General features: G+C 37.7%; 1 protein-coding gene across 1 annotated transcript; it reads right to left on the bottom strand.

The window, feature by feature from the left end:
• Positions 1 to 8957: 8957 nt before the first annotated feature.
• On the bottom strand, positions 8958 to 14615 carry LOC140862372 (protein FAR1-RELATED SEQUENCE 5-like). Its single transcript, XM_073265394.1, has 2 exons — positions 14402 to 14615; positions 8958 to 10762 (listed from the first exon to the last, which is right to left on the bottom strand). Exons 1-2 carry the CDS (start codon positions 14613 to 14615, stop codon positions 8958 to 8960), a joined length of 2019 nt encoding a protein of 672 aa, XP_073121495.1.
• Between the last annotated feature and the right edge of the window lie 479 nt (positions 14616 to 15094).

The raw sequence follows: 15094 nt of genomic DNA, 5'->3' as shown, positions 1-15094 counted from the left end.
GAAAACGGAAAACTTTTTCCTTAGTGAGAACATGGAGTCCAATTGACAAACTTATGGTCCCGAATAATATCAGCCAACCATAATTCTCAAAAGGTAGAGCCCAATTGCTTCCAAAGCAACCCCCATGTGTTTACCTCATGTCCAATAAGGGCCCAATAATATGACGCCGTTTAAAGTGACATGTCAAGATGACCCATCAATATTAAGTTGTGATGGACGGTCGCCATGTGGATCCCCCAGTAATATGAGCCGATCCCATGGGAGTTCCACCCAACTTACAACATTTGTCGATCCAATGTACAGCTTTCCGACGAACGGGCCCCCCAATAATATGAGCCGGACCGTATCCGCGGGTAGCATCACATACATTGACCGTTGATGGAAGGTAGGAACATTTAAACAAATTCAAATTTCCTTTATTTATCTTGATATCAATTTTAAATCATATTTAAAATGAGGGATTTTTAATTATGAAAATTTGTCTCATCATTTTTCAATTTATTGTATGCTTGCCGGATTCATACAATTATGTCTAAAACATGCATACAATCATAATATCATATATTATATATAGGATGATCGATTCCATTTCTAATTGACTCGTGGTTGCCAATCACGGGTCTTAGTCCAATCCTAGGTAATATGCAGTATGCAATGCAATCCTATTACATTAGCTTCCAATTTACATTTCTTCGTCTTTATTGTCTGCTGGGCCCACCATCTTCAAATCTTGATCTCCCACTAAATCTAATGTATTTACAATAAATAGCAATGACAAGTAGGGGATACATTTTAGGGGTGGGAACGGGCCATAAACCAAGCCCACTTTTATTACATATCACATTCATATTGGGCCATAAACCAGGCCCATTAATAAAACCAACAACAATAAAACAAATGTAAATTCCTAACATACACCTACAAAATTGGTCATGGCAATCGATCATCCTTATCCAATAACATTTAATTCAAAATTAGTTTATTGGATATCATGCATATGGCAATTTAAATTTAAACAGGATAAAACCATATTTTATATATAAAATCATATTTTACATATAAAATCATATTTTACCTTTTATTAAATAAAATCATATTTTATCTACAGAATCTAATTTTATAGATAAAATCATATTTTACTTAATATATACATAAGATCAAATCTTATCATCAATTGTACCAAAAATAATTGATTTCAAAATTCAATTTAAGGATAAAATATTAAAATTTTCCAAAAATTCAAATTTATCCAAAAATCAATTTTAAAATTTTCGAACTCGAACAATTCGATCCGATGCCTCGTGAACCAATCAAAAACAATTTTTAACCGGACCAAAAATAAAATTTTAACACATTAAAATTAATTTAAATAAAAAAAAATAATTTTTCCCGCGGGCCGCCCAGGACACTCCCGGGCCGGCCCGCACCCGTGGGCGCGGGCCGGGGCAGCCCGGCTGCCCCTTTAGGGCAGCGACAATCGCTGCCCTGGCGGCGCCTGGCGCCGCCCCTGGGCGGCAATGTGCGCCGCCGTGGGCGGCGCTGTGCGCCCCCTTTGGGCGGCGCCGTGCGCCGCCCGGGGCAGCGACCGTCGCTGCCCCACCAGGCAGCGATCCAATCGCTGCCCGGGTTTTGCCCGAAAATTTTTTTTTTTTTTTTTTATTTAAAATATTTATTTTGTTTTAAAAAAAAAAAACAAGACTCAAAAATTTTTGTACAATCGATTAATTTAATCGTTTGATCTGAGCAACCTGGCTCTGATACCACTGTTGGAAAACTGGCGTTCAGATCAATCACGATTGATACCCGGTGCAGCGGAAGTTTAAAAATTTTATTATGGAACAATTCCATAGTGTGGGTATCAACCGTTTAACGATTAAATTATAAGTGTGTGTAAAATTAAATAACAATGATTAAATTTTACCTTCAATCTCGAAGCGAGATTATTGGACTCCAACAGATTTCTCTGCTCTTGTTGTCTCTCCCAGGAACTGATAAACTCCTTCAATCAGGTCCACGAATGGAGGTTTAATCCCTCTGATCAGAAGCTGGTATTGATTTGATGTTGTTGAGCTTCTATCTTTGGTAATCTTGAAGTTGGGTTGAGGATTGATTGTTATATCATGTTCTTATGATTTTCCAGCTATGATTTGATCCATATACTTGCTGATATGTTGGGTTTGAGTTGATAAACATCTGATATGAATTTTAGAAATGGTATAGAAGTGTTCGGAATCGCCGAGTTATACCGATATGCCGTCGAACTTTTGATTTGAAGCAATTTGCTATTGTTCTTGAACTTAGAAGTTGCTGAAGTTTTTGGCTGATGATTCCTTGCTTGTTATGCTCTCGTTTCAGTGCTTAAACAGGGCATATAAACTCGAGAAGTCGACTCCGAAATCGATAGAAGATAGAACAAGGTTGGTAGAGTTTTCCTTGAAGTCTTGTTGAAGTTTGGATTGAATTTGAGCAGATTTTGAGATGAGTTTGGTGATTGATCTTGTACAGATTTGGACAAGTGAGAAGACATCCTAAACATCACGTTTGAAAGGTAAAAGTGGACTACTATTTGATTGGGATTACAACTCGAGATGGTTTGAATCGAGTTCCCTTAAATCACATACTTGTTTGCTTAATTGCTCTTATGTGTTTTACTTTGAGTTGTTGAATAAGTTCTTGATATAATGAATGCTTTGATGATGATATATGTTGCATTCATCTTGAAGACTTATTCCTTGATTTTGAAATGAACGGAAACGTTCGAATAGACGATTTGAGGAATTGTATATGTATGGCCTGGGTGGTTGTTTTAGCCTAGCGTCTGATTTGCATATATGATTGCTTCAAAGTCTAGAGAAGAAAGATAAGTAACCCCACCTCGATCGGGAGAGTCGGTGGATTAGTTATGATATCTACTTCTCGGGATCCCAACCGACGAAGGAAGAGATGAACCTTGTTTTAAAACATGCATTGAAGTTATGTTCTTTATATCATGATTTTGATATATGTTTGTTATGAATGTTTAGTCGCTTTTACTGGGAAATCTATTTCTCACTGGAGTTATCCGACTATTGTTTTGTTGTATGTGTCATTGCAATAGGAGGGAGTGGATCCGAACAAAAGCGGAATTGAAGAACAAGGGATGAGAGAATATAGCGTGATGATCCGAGTTAGATGAGTTGTGTGAGCTGTCGATGTTTATATTGAGTTCCAAACATGATCATGTTCTAGCTACTTGTTTTATAACTTGTAGATGATCTAGTTGTTGTCTTGTTGATGTTTATAGGATTTGAGATATGATGTAAATCCTTAAGACAACATGATGTATCTTGATCTTGTTATAACAATGTTTCTTGCATATTTTGGAAAGTCTTGATTATTATGATTGTAAGGTTTGTTATGATCTAATTGTATCCATTGTATAGCATGTTAGAATGCATGTTAGATGTTGCTATGGATTAGATCATGAATAAATCCTTGTGTGAGTTGATCTTGGATGAAAATGTAGGTATGGACTCGTTTTTGACAGCAACTTTGTCTGATGTTTTTCTTCTGTTCCTGTGCTCGCTCGATCGGTAGAACATGACCGATCGAGCGAGGCATTCTTTTTGCTGGACAGAAAGTTGAACTCAGAGGGCGCGCTCGATCTGCAAAGTTTTGCAGATCGAGCGAGACCACTATTATCTGCACCCGAGAGTTTGAGCTGAGGAGCTCACTCGATCGGTGGTTTTTCACCGATCGATCGAGGTGCTCACCCTTTTAAAAAAAATATTTTTCTTTTTAATTCTTTTGTTTAGACATTGATACTTGTCTACTATTGTTGATTAATTGATTATGAGAGATTAGAACTCGGGTCGTCAAACATTTTCACTTCTATATCCTTTGAAATTTATGGATTTGTCAGATGTGAGTGATATAGTGCAGTGTTGGGGAGTGAATTTGAATTCATAACCTCTATCGCACAATTGACTTATGTTTAGTAGATTATGTTTAAGCCCTTTTCATTAGGAGTACATCATCAATCAAGCAGGATTTAGAAATACCTATTGAGCCGATTCCTTCGATAATTTGTTGTTTTCTCCAAAGGTGACAGAACCCTTCTCCTTTGGTTTGACGGATTGGAGTAGGTCCTTGTTCTCCGTCATATGTCTAGAACAACCACTGTCTAGATACCATATGCTAGGGAGAACATTTTTCCTATTTCCCTACAAGAATTTGATATTGGTACCCTTTAGTTCTTTTGGGTCCACAGTGTTAGAAAAGAGAGATACAAAATAGACTTCTAAGAGTTCAGTCTCTCATAGTAACATCATCGTCACTTTCTAAGAGTGCTCCCAGTAGTAGGTAGGGCTATGGCCTCTTTAAAAACCTATTACCTTGGACAGAGCAGCGTTCATCAGGAAGACCAGTCGCAAGTCAAGGCAGTTGAAACCGGTCTATGATGAACTCCCTTAGATCATGATCTTATAATGCCAACTGATGAGTTGTTAAGTACCCTTAGGCCTCCATTTCATATAGCTCTTTTGATCATATTGAAATCTTAAAGATCTACATTTATGTCTAGCATGACCTATTTTACAACAATAAGAGCATGTAGGGGGTGATCTCATTTTTGCTTTAGCAATGAGGCTAGTAAAGTCTATTGATTTCTTACCGTACCCTATTCCACCCTTATCAAAACTACATTTCTGCATGCTAAGTAGATTATTCAATTTATTACTACTAACATTGAACTTATCAAAAGATTTTTCTAAGTGAGCTATGTCATCTTTTAATCTTAGATTTTCATGCTCCTTAGAATCTAATTCATGTTTGAGGTTTTTATTTTCCTTTCTAAGTGATTTAGCCATATCAAACATATGTTTATATGCATGCAATAATTCATCATAGGAAGGTACCTCGTCATCGTCCTTAGATATGATGTCATCATTCCTAGCCATGAGGCAGATGTTGGCTTCCTCCTCATCATCATCGCTATCGCTCCAAGTGGCTATGAGTGCTTTTTTCTTTCCCTTGTCAACTTTCTTCTTGAGAGGACACTCATTTGCATAGTGGCCTTGTTGTTGACAGTTGTAGCATGTAACTTCTTTTTCCGTCTTCTTTTTGAAGTTGTTTCCTCGCATAAATCTTTTGAATTTTCTTGCGAAGAGTGCCATATCATCATCTTCATCTTCTTCTTTGGATTGGCTAGATAGAGCAATTCCCTTTGCCTTGATATCTTCTTTCTTTAATTCCTTCCTTGTGGATAATTCCAACTCATGGGTTTTAGAGTCCCATGGAGTTGATCAAGTTCATAGGAAGCGGTGTCGCCTTTGTTGGATTCTATGATGGCCGTCCTCTTTGCATCCTAGTCCTTGGGTAAGGCGCATAGAGCTCTCCTCCACACTTGCTTGGTTGTATATTGTTCTCCAAGTTGGGCTAGCTCATTGATGATTTGAGAGAGCCTTCGGAACATGGTATCAACATCCACACTAGCCTCCATCTCAAATGTCTCGTATTTGAGTTGAAGTAGATCGATATTTGTCTCCTTGACTTGATTGGTCCCTTCGTGGCATATCTTCAATTTGTCCCAAATCTCTTTTGCGGATGAGCACATTGAGATCCGGTTGTACTCGTTCATATCTAAGGAACAATGAAGAATATTCATAGCTTTAGCATTTTGGGATATTAATTTCATATCCTCCTTGAAAAGTCGTCCATTCCCTTAGGAATTTGACACCCTCAACCTCTTTCGTAGGTATGTAGGGACCTTTCACAGTTAATTTCCAAAGGTCATAATCTATGGATTGGATATATGAGGACATTCGATTTTTCCAATATCCATAGTTTATGCCGTTGAAAAGAGGAGGACGATTGGTTGATTGCCCTTGAGCATAATCGCTAGCTAGATTTGCCATAGAGCCTTTTTTAAAATATTTTGTAAAAAGGTGGCTCTGATACCACTTGTTAGAACCTAATGGAGGGGGGGGGGGGGATTTAGGTTCTATTGGCAACTTTAGCAATTTAAAGCGATTATGCAAATATGCAAGCGGAAGACTTAAAGCAGTTAATAATAAGTTCGGTAAATAAATGCGTAATGTAAATAAAGCAGTAAAAGGGATAAGAAATGTTTATGGAAGTTCGACGATAAATCATCTACGTCTCCCCTTCTTGGTTAAGATCGATTAACCAAGGATCCACTAGCACTTTAACGTCTTGGCCTTGATGGCTCCAAGGATAGCCGTACAACTCAACACGATCACCGCGCCGATACAACTCAACACTTGGCCTTAAGGGCTCCAAGGATAGCCACAACACTCATATAATACACTTGGCTTCATACACAAGTGTTTACAACAGCCGAGAAACCAACTCACAAAATATTACAAACAACCCTCGATTTTGAATAAAACGCTCAACTATCACTTGAATACTTTGAAGGAGAAGATGTTGCTTGCAATGAGAGATGAGAGTGAATTTGTGAGTTGAGAAGGCTTCAAATGACATGTATTTATAGGTGCCAATCCGAACGGGTCTTTGGGTCGTCCGAACGTTGTCTGATTATTTTCAAATTTCTACGGCTGATGAACTGTTCGGGTGGTCCGAAGTCCTCTTCGGGTCGTCCGAATGGCTGCATTAAATTCATTCCAGCAATTTTTCTTCCGACAAAATCTTTATGGCCGTAAAGGAGTTCGGGTGGTCCGAACCTGTCTTGGGGTCGTCCGAAGTGTGCATTTCGTGGCCTCCGAGGGTGCCTCCGAGCAATTTTAAAATCATGGAAAATCTTTGGGTCGTCCTAACTGTCTTCGGATCGTTCGAAGTAGTCTTCGAAGCCTCCGAGCCTGTCCTCCGATCTTTATTTAATTCTGGAAAAATATTTGGACCGTCCGAAGTGGGCTTCGGATCGTCCGAACCTGGGCAGATTCGAACCCTTGAATTTTTATTCCCAATTTATGATTATCGGTTCTTGCTTCCATTATTGTCTATACTCAAAAGTATTATAATCTGCAAATTTTTCACTTAAACTATTAATAATGATTTAACCGAGTTTTGTAATCATCAAAACAATTTAATTATGAGAATTGTTAATGCATTAAAAACATTAATCTCATTACACGAGATTTGAATGTGTTTAAGGCGTAACAAAACCTCCAGGTCGTCGGTGCTCTGCCTTGACTTGCTGACAAACCAAGCATCTCGAAACATACTGATACACGCTGCGTTTCATTCCCTTCCATCAAAACCGAGTACATAGATCCTTGTACATCTTGTTACTCCCCGGATGAATACTCAACTTAGTGCGATGTGCCTAAGACAAAATCTCCTCTCGCAACTCCTCATCCTTCGGAATCACAAGACTACCAGACAAACACAGAAAACCATCTGACTGATAGTGAAATCCCGACGTGCTACCCTCGTTAGCTAGACAAGCTAAACGCTGGGTCTTCAAGTCAGACATATGAGCATCCCGAATCCGCGAATACAAAGCTGGCTCAGATAATATCGCAAACATCTGGATACTCTGCATATCTTTCTTGTGCTTGAAGGTATACCTTGAAGAACAACAATCACCGATCGCACTAGACATCGAACAGGTCTGAAGTGCGGATAGTCGCACTTTGTGACTCAATGCATCAGTAGTGAGATTAGCAACTCCCGAATGATACTTAATCTCGCAATCATAGTACTTAAGCAAGTCCATCCAACGTCTCTGCCTCATGTTCAACTCCTCTTGAGTGAACAAATACTTGAGACTCTTGTGGTCAGTAAAGATCTCAAATTTTTTGCCATACAGATAATGACGCCAGATCTTCAAAGCGAAAACAATGGCTGCCAACTCCAAATCATGAACTGGATAATGATCTTCGTGCAACTTCAACTGTTTAGAAGCGTATGCGATCACATGCCCATTCTGAGTCAGGACACAACCTAACCCCTGAAGAGAAGCATCCGTGTACACCACATACCCTCCAGATCCTGACGGTAATGCCAACACCGACGCAGAAGTCAACCATCATTGAAGTTGACAAAAATTCTCCTCACACTCGGAGGACCACTCGAAATCAACACCCTTGCGGGTAAGTTGCGTCAACGGTCAAGCTAGCTGAGAGAAGTTCAAAATGAAGCGACGATAATATCCCGCTAGACCCAGAAAACTACGGATCTCAGCAACCGTCATTGGACGTGACCAATTAAGCATATCCTCAATCTTGCTCAGATCAACAGAAGTCCCCTCCCTGGATTGATATGGCCAAAAAAAACCACTCGATCCATCCAAAACTCACACTTGCTCAGTTTTGCGTACAACTGCTCATCCCGAAGAGTCTGTAGTACCAACCGCAAATGAGAAACATGCTCGTCCGCATTACGCGAATACACCAGGATGTCGTCAATGAAGACCACGATAGACTTGTCCAAATACTCCCTAAAGACATGGGTACTTTGAGTTGGTCAAACATGTTAGAATATTGTGGTTTGAAGTATACTTTTGAGAATCGTTATAGTTGTGTTGTTTATTGCTTTGTTAACGATCTGTTTGATGTAATAAATGCATGAGTATATATACTTGAGACTTCATTTATGTATATATGCATGTTTCCAGATTTTATAACGTGTTTAGAATCCGTGTTTGATGATGAATCATGCCATGTTCCAAGTTTAGACACCAAAAATCTGTTCTGCAGATTTTCTGGAAATGGATCCCGCTCGATCGGGTGAACTCCACCGATCGAGCGCGGCCTTTAAATTTGGAAACAAAGAATTGAGCTTTTGGGCTCGCTCGATCGGACGAGTTCATCCGATCGAGCGAGGCCAAATATGTTCAGACCCGAGAGCTAATGATTTTTTCTCGCTCGATCGGGTGAGTTTACCCGATCGAGCGAGGTGCTGGAAATTTTTTTAAAAAAAATTTAGCTCTTTGTTTTAATGTTCCTTATTGTTTGATTAAGTGTTACTTAATTATAAATTGCCCCAAGATAAAATTAGCAACCCGGGTCCCCACAGATGTGCACATCCATAGAGTTGAGGACTTTCAAAGCGTGCTTGCGCAATATTCCCATTGATTCAAATTTGTGACAACTGCACTGTATTTCATGAGTCTCTTTATCAAATATCACATGTCTAACCCTTGTGTTTTCACCATGAGATACGGTTTTGAACTCAAGGAAAGGTTTACTAAAATCCGAAGGTTGTTGAATAAATTTTGTATTCAAAGAACTAATAAGTTCAACTTCGAATAGCTTGTATACAGTGAGCGTATAAACATCAGCAGTACAATTCAACAATGGATTAATCTTAAGCATCATTGAATCTTTCCCATGGCGACAACGATTATCCTCCGCCTTTTCTTTATCACGCCAATTCTTTTGGATTTTTTCATAATTAAGCAAAAAATCATACAACGAAATGGTTCTGTCACCCGCTTTCTTCAAAACTGCATTTATGCTCTCGCTTCTAGAAGTAGCCAAAAGCTCTGCACTAAACTTGTGATTACTAAAAGCAATAGCCCATTTGTATCTTAATTTGTACATGCCATTTAACAATTTATGACAACCGAGATTATATTCATCAATCAAAATCTTCCATGTTGTCTCAAATTCTTCTTCAGATTCGCAATGGCTCATGCATTTATGCCACATTTTTTTGAAATTTGAATCACCATTCAAGCTACCGAAGTGTGAAGGCGCATTCTGATTGATATGCCATTGACATAACCGATGACATGCACATGGAAATACTGTTACTATTGCATTCATCATTGCTTGACATTGATCTGTAAAAATCATTCCAGGTTGTTTCCCACTCATAGAATCAAGAGAAGTTCTAAAAAACCATTCAAATAATATCTCGGTTTCATCTGTCATGAATGCTAAGCCAAACATCACATTTTTCTTGTGGTGATTTATTTCGATAAAAGGAGCACATATCAAATTATACTTGTTAGTTCGATAAGTGGTGTCGACTGAGAGAACATCACCAAAATATTCATAATCAACCAAACATCTGTGATATCTAAAGAAAAAATTCATCACCCTATTGTCATCATCTAATTGAACATTCCAATAAAAATGGTATTCTGAATTTGACTTATTTATTAAATATCGCAGTAGTGCAGAAGCATCCCCGTTCTCAACTTTTGTATGTTTTCTTATACGACCAAGGTGATCATATGCATCTTTTCGAGTAAATCTCAAATTTTGTGGCCCTTGTGCTTCAATTTCCATATATGAGACTGCATTTGTCACAGATATCCCAACATTTACCATTGCTTCTAAGGTAGATTTTTCAGCGTATGAGATACTACGCGATGATATAAACAAATGTCTTTGATCAGCCGCAACCATTTCATGATTATGCTCCATCCCAAATTTACCAATCTTCCATTCAGCCCCATCTTGCCTTGTAATTCTAAGCTTTGATTTACATTTAGTTCTAGTTGTCGGCTTTGAGTAGGCAGGTATTCTCTCACTTGAACGTTTTTCATCTTTGCTACCTTGACAAGAACATTCAAACTCTTTAGCTTGAAGTTCCGTTGTACCAGGAAAATAACGTTGATGATCCTTCTTGACACTAAAGCCTTTAGCATGCGCATAATTACAATACAATAAATATGTTTTATCAACACTTTTGACAACTTCACCAACACCTAATCTAGTCTCCAATTGATCAACAACTGAATTGGTAAATGGTACCTGAACGTGTTCAATATTAGAAGATTCTGAAACCACGTCTTGCTTTTCATATCTATTCACAACTTCAACTTCGTCACCAGTGCCTCCCACCAAGTCTATAACAACAAATAAAATTCTACAGTTTAATTTTTTTAGTACAATTCTATAGTTTAATTAAATAATCATAATTTGAAAAAGGAAAATAAGATATTACAAACCTAGAGTATTATTTGTGTTATCGGACTCAAGTGAGATATCTTGTTGATGTTGTTCCATTATATGAATAATAACCTGCATAAAAAAAAAAATGAGAAATTTATCATTTATTATTTATTGTTAAGAAGATACTTATCTACTTGAATAAAAATTTTGCCACTTTCAGATTGAAAAAAATAATAATATTTTTATAAAATACAAATAATGTTTTCATAAAATTAATAAAATTCATACAATTTTTATGAAGTTATTGCACGGTCTGTGTAATTGATTATCCAAAAAAGAAAAAAAGGCTCATTGAACCTCAACTTATGTTAACCATAATAGCACCTCATTATAATAATTTATCTAAAGTGTCATTGGCTCATTGCTATTGTTTTATATTTTTAAAATATGGCGTTGGTGAGTTACCCAGAAACTAATAAAAAAAATAATAATTATAATAAGCGTCAAATAATACCAATAAAATACAGAAAGATGCAGATTTTTGTGCATTCAAAAAATCATCATCTCGTAATTTACACGTTTGGTAGAGCTAATGAGCTGAAATATATATAAAATCCCATAAAATGTAGCAATATATAAAATATGCCGCATTCAATAAATCGTTTTTTACCCATCTGTTGAAAGTTTTAGTAACCCAGATTCTATTTTAAGATAATGATATGTTAAACATGATTAAGGGTTAGTAATTAACCAATTTCAGGGCTTATTCGGACTTCAGAATTACTAGATAGATCGCTACATATAAAGATAGTAGCCAAGTTCCACTTTACATGCTATGATATGGCATATAATTTTAAAAGTGGAAAAACATGATTAAGGAGTCCTTATTTGGTGAAAATAAGGAGAAAATCAGCTCCGAAACGTCCAAAAATGGTAGAAAGGGTCCCCGGGGGTCTCGAACAGTTCGGAGGCACCGAAATGAGTTCGGACAATCCGAACTCAGATACCAAGTTCGGACCATCCGACCCCAGCTCTTAGGAGGCTCCGAACTCCCCCAGACAGCAATGCTAGATGACTAATCATTGATTTTCGACAAGTGTCGTACATGCAGGTTCGGAAGGTCCGAACCCCAGTTCGGAAGCTCCGAACTCCGGGAGATTTTGCCTATAAATAGGGCCATTCGGACGAGAAATTAGATATAAATCAAGTATTCCGAGTGTTCAGTTTATAGTAAGCGTTATACAGAGGGCCCTATCGGTAATAGTGAGATTCTGGAATAACAAATAAGTTGTTATAGTCATCCAGAGTCAGCGACTTCAAAGGGCATACTACGGACGAAGGTATGGTCCGGGAATCTATTTAAGTTTTGAGAGTACTTATTAGCTTAGTAAAGGCTTATAGAACTTGTGTAGTGATACGGTGAACTTTTGAATAGAGGCTTGGAACCTAGGAACCTACTAGACTTGAACTAGCCTAGAGGTACGTACACGTTGAGCCTATATCTTGTTATACCTGATTATAGAGCCGCTCAGCTCTATACTCGATAGTCTGTCACTGAAAGTACCGCGACGACGGGGACATGTATGTATGACTACTCTGGTGTACTAGACGAGTGTGGTTGCACCCAGAGGTTGATCCGTGCGGTGGCAGCACTCATGTGGCACCGGTACTGAGCATGTCTTTTCAGATGACCATTTACCTGTCATCATGTTTCATGGATCATATATATACGTTTACTCATGTTTATGTACTGGGCGTTAGCGCTCACGTCCTAGTTATTATCTTGGATACCCCATTCTATGGGGCAGGTCGCAGGATGGACGGAGCTGGTAGTTCGAGGCAGGACTAGGGAGCAGGAGCCTACAGGGGATATTTTATATAGCAGGATTTGATATAGCTGTATAATGTTTACTTTCTAGTTGTTTCGATATGGTTATATCACTACTGATAAATAAGCTTGAAACTTTTGTACTAAGCTGATATGTAAATTATGGGTTATGTTTCCGCACGTTTTTCTTTGATTATTATTATTGTTTTTATTAAGCGTAATGCATGCTATTAATTGCCATTTAGTAGGTGATTCAATGCAGGGTCACGACAAAAGTGTAGCACAATACAATCCAAAATATGCAAAATATTAATAAATAAAAAAAGGTCATTGACATGAATCATAAATAATAAAGTGGGCAGAAATATACTTCCAAATGGTCGAGCTCTGGCACCGATATTATTGTTTGGGTGAAACTCCGGAGACGGGGGTGGTGGATGAAAATTTCTTTAAAAAATGGGTAGATTGTTGGTGATGATATTGGGCTAAAGGTAGGTGGTGAAAAAATCGATGGATTGAGTGAAAAGATTTGATGAAATTATTTAATTCTCCCTCCAAAATATTAATCAGAGTTAATTATGGAGTTGGGAAATAAAAAGACAAAGTCAATTACAAATTAAAAAACAAAAAACAAGTGTCAATTTTTCAATGGGTTAGGGCATAGCCCATAATGTAGCATCAAATCATCCCAGTTTATTTTTTATTTTTTTTTCTCTTTTTTCCCCACGCGGTGCTTTTTGTAACATACTAATATATATAATATTTTATAAATGCAAAGTGATGCTCCACTCTGCAGCTTCGGCTGGTACCCTACTTCAAATATCGATAAATTGATTTGTAGTCCCTATACTCAAACTCAAATGTATGATCTTGCTCCGTCAGAAAAACATAATTGTTTACACTCCCTGGGCACACATGATTTTTTTCGGATGAAAGACATTTAATAACATTGAAAATATTGTACGAATACATCATATTTGAGTATCAACTATTTCTAATCTGGTACTAACTTATGATTTTTGATTACTCTAATATGTAAGCAAATATTTATATTAACGATACATTTGTCTTCTTTGGATGGAAATCGATACAAAACATTGGAAAATACGGTATTAATATGTGATATTTGAGTATCAAATGTGTTAGATCTGGTACAAATATATGATTTTTTATGTACTAAGTAAATATTGATATTAATGACACATTTGTCTTCTTTGGATGAAAATCGGTACAAAACATTAGAAATATGATTCTAATATATGATACTTGAGTACCAAATGTGTTAGATCTGGAAAAATATATAATATTTGAGTACTCTTTTACATCTATGGGATTTATATTTACAAGAATTTTTGCATAAAACAAAGATTGTTTTATATGGTGCTCTCTGTTTCAGGTGCTTATATGGTCGTAAATGAATGTTCATATTAATAAAGATTATCAGATTTTATACTCAAAATCTTATTTTTCGTACCAGAGCTAAACCAATTAGTGCTCGAATATCATGTATGGCACCTCCCAGATGTACCTCGTGACTGTCCAGAACCTCTTTGAGGACACACCCTCGCAAAATGGCCAGTCTGATGGCATATATGGCACCTCCCAGATACACCTCGGCACTGATCGATCGGATTACCTCCACCACAACTATTACAAAACACTCCTGACTTCGGTTTTGAGCCACTGGAACTCGAAGAACTGCTCCCTGGCTTTTTAAACTATTTTCCTCGAGCTTGCAAATATCATTTCTTACCACTGCTACTACCACCACTTTCAAATCGAGAAGATTGTTGTGGAGCCTGAACTGGAGGTTGTGGCTGTCTCGGGGGCTGAGCAGCATACGAAGCTCCTCGCTGCTGTATCAATCCAGCTTCCGCTCCTTTAGCATTATTCAAAGCCTCAGCAAATGTATTCGGTCTCTTTGTGTTCACCAAGGTAAAGACTTCTGGATTCAGTCCATTAATGAACTGATCGGCCATTTCCTCGTCACTATCAGCAACATGTGGAGCAAAACGTAGCAAGGTAGAAAATTTTGCAACATACTCTTCAATGTTTAAATTTCCCTGCTTCAAATTAGCAAATTCAGCACCCTTGTCTTTGCGGTAAGACACCGGAAAGAAGCGTTGGTAGAATTCAGTTTTGAAGATGTTCCAGGTAATTACAGTTCCTCTACGCTCCAAAGCTTTCTTGGTTGTGAACCACCAACTCTTCGCAACCTCATGCAACTGTTGCCCTATCAGTCTGACTCTTCGTTCATCACCATAATCAAGAGAATCAAATAACATCTCCATATCATCAAGCCATCCTTCACATTCAACTGCATTCTCAGTACCTTTTAGGGTTGGCGGCTTGTAGGATTGAAACCGTTTCAGCAATGTTTCCATTGGAGTAGCAGTCATATCTGTCATATCTCGAGAGGTACTTCCTTGTTCATTGCTAGGAATTTCTGTAGTTTGTG

Source organism: Henckelia pumila, chromosome 4, assembly GCF_033568475.1.
Source record: "Henckelia pumila isolate YLH828 chromosome 4, ASM3356847v2, whole genome shotgun sequence".
Taxonomy (NCBI): Eukaryota; Viridiplantae; Streptophyta; class Magnoliopsida; order Lamiales; family Gesneriaceae; genus Henckelia; species Henckelia pumila.
Note: the sequence above shows the minus strand (reverse complement) of the source record. Positions and strands in the feature narration are given on the sequence as shown.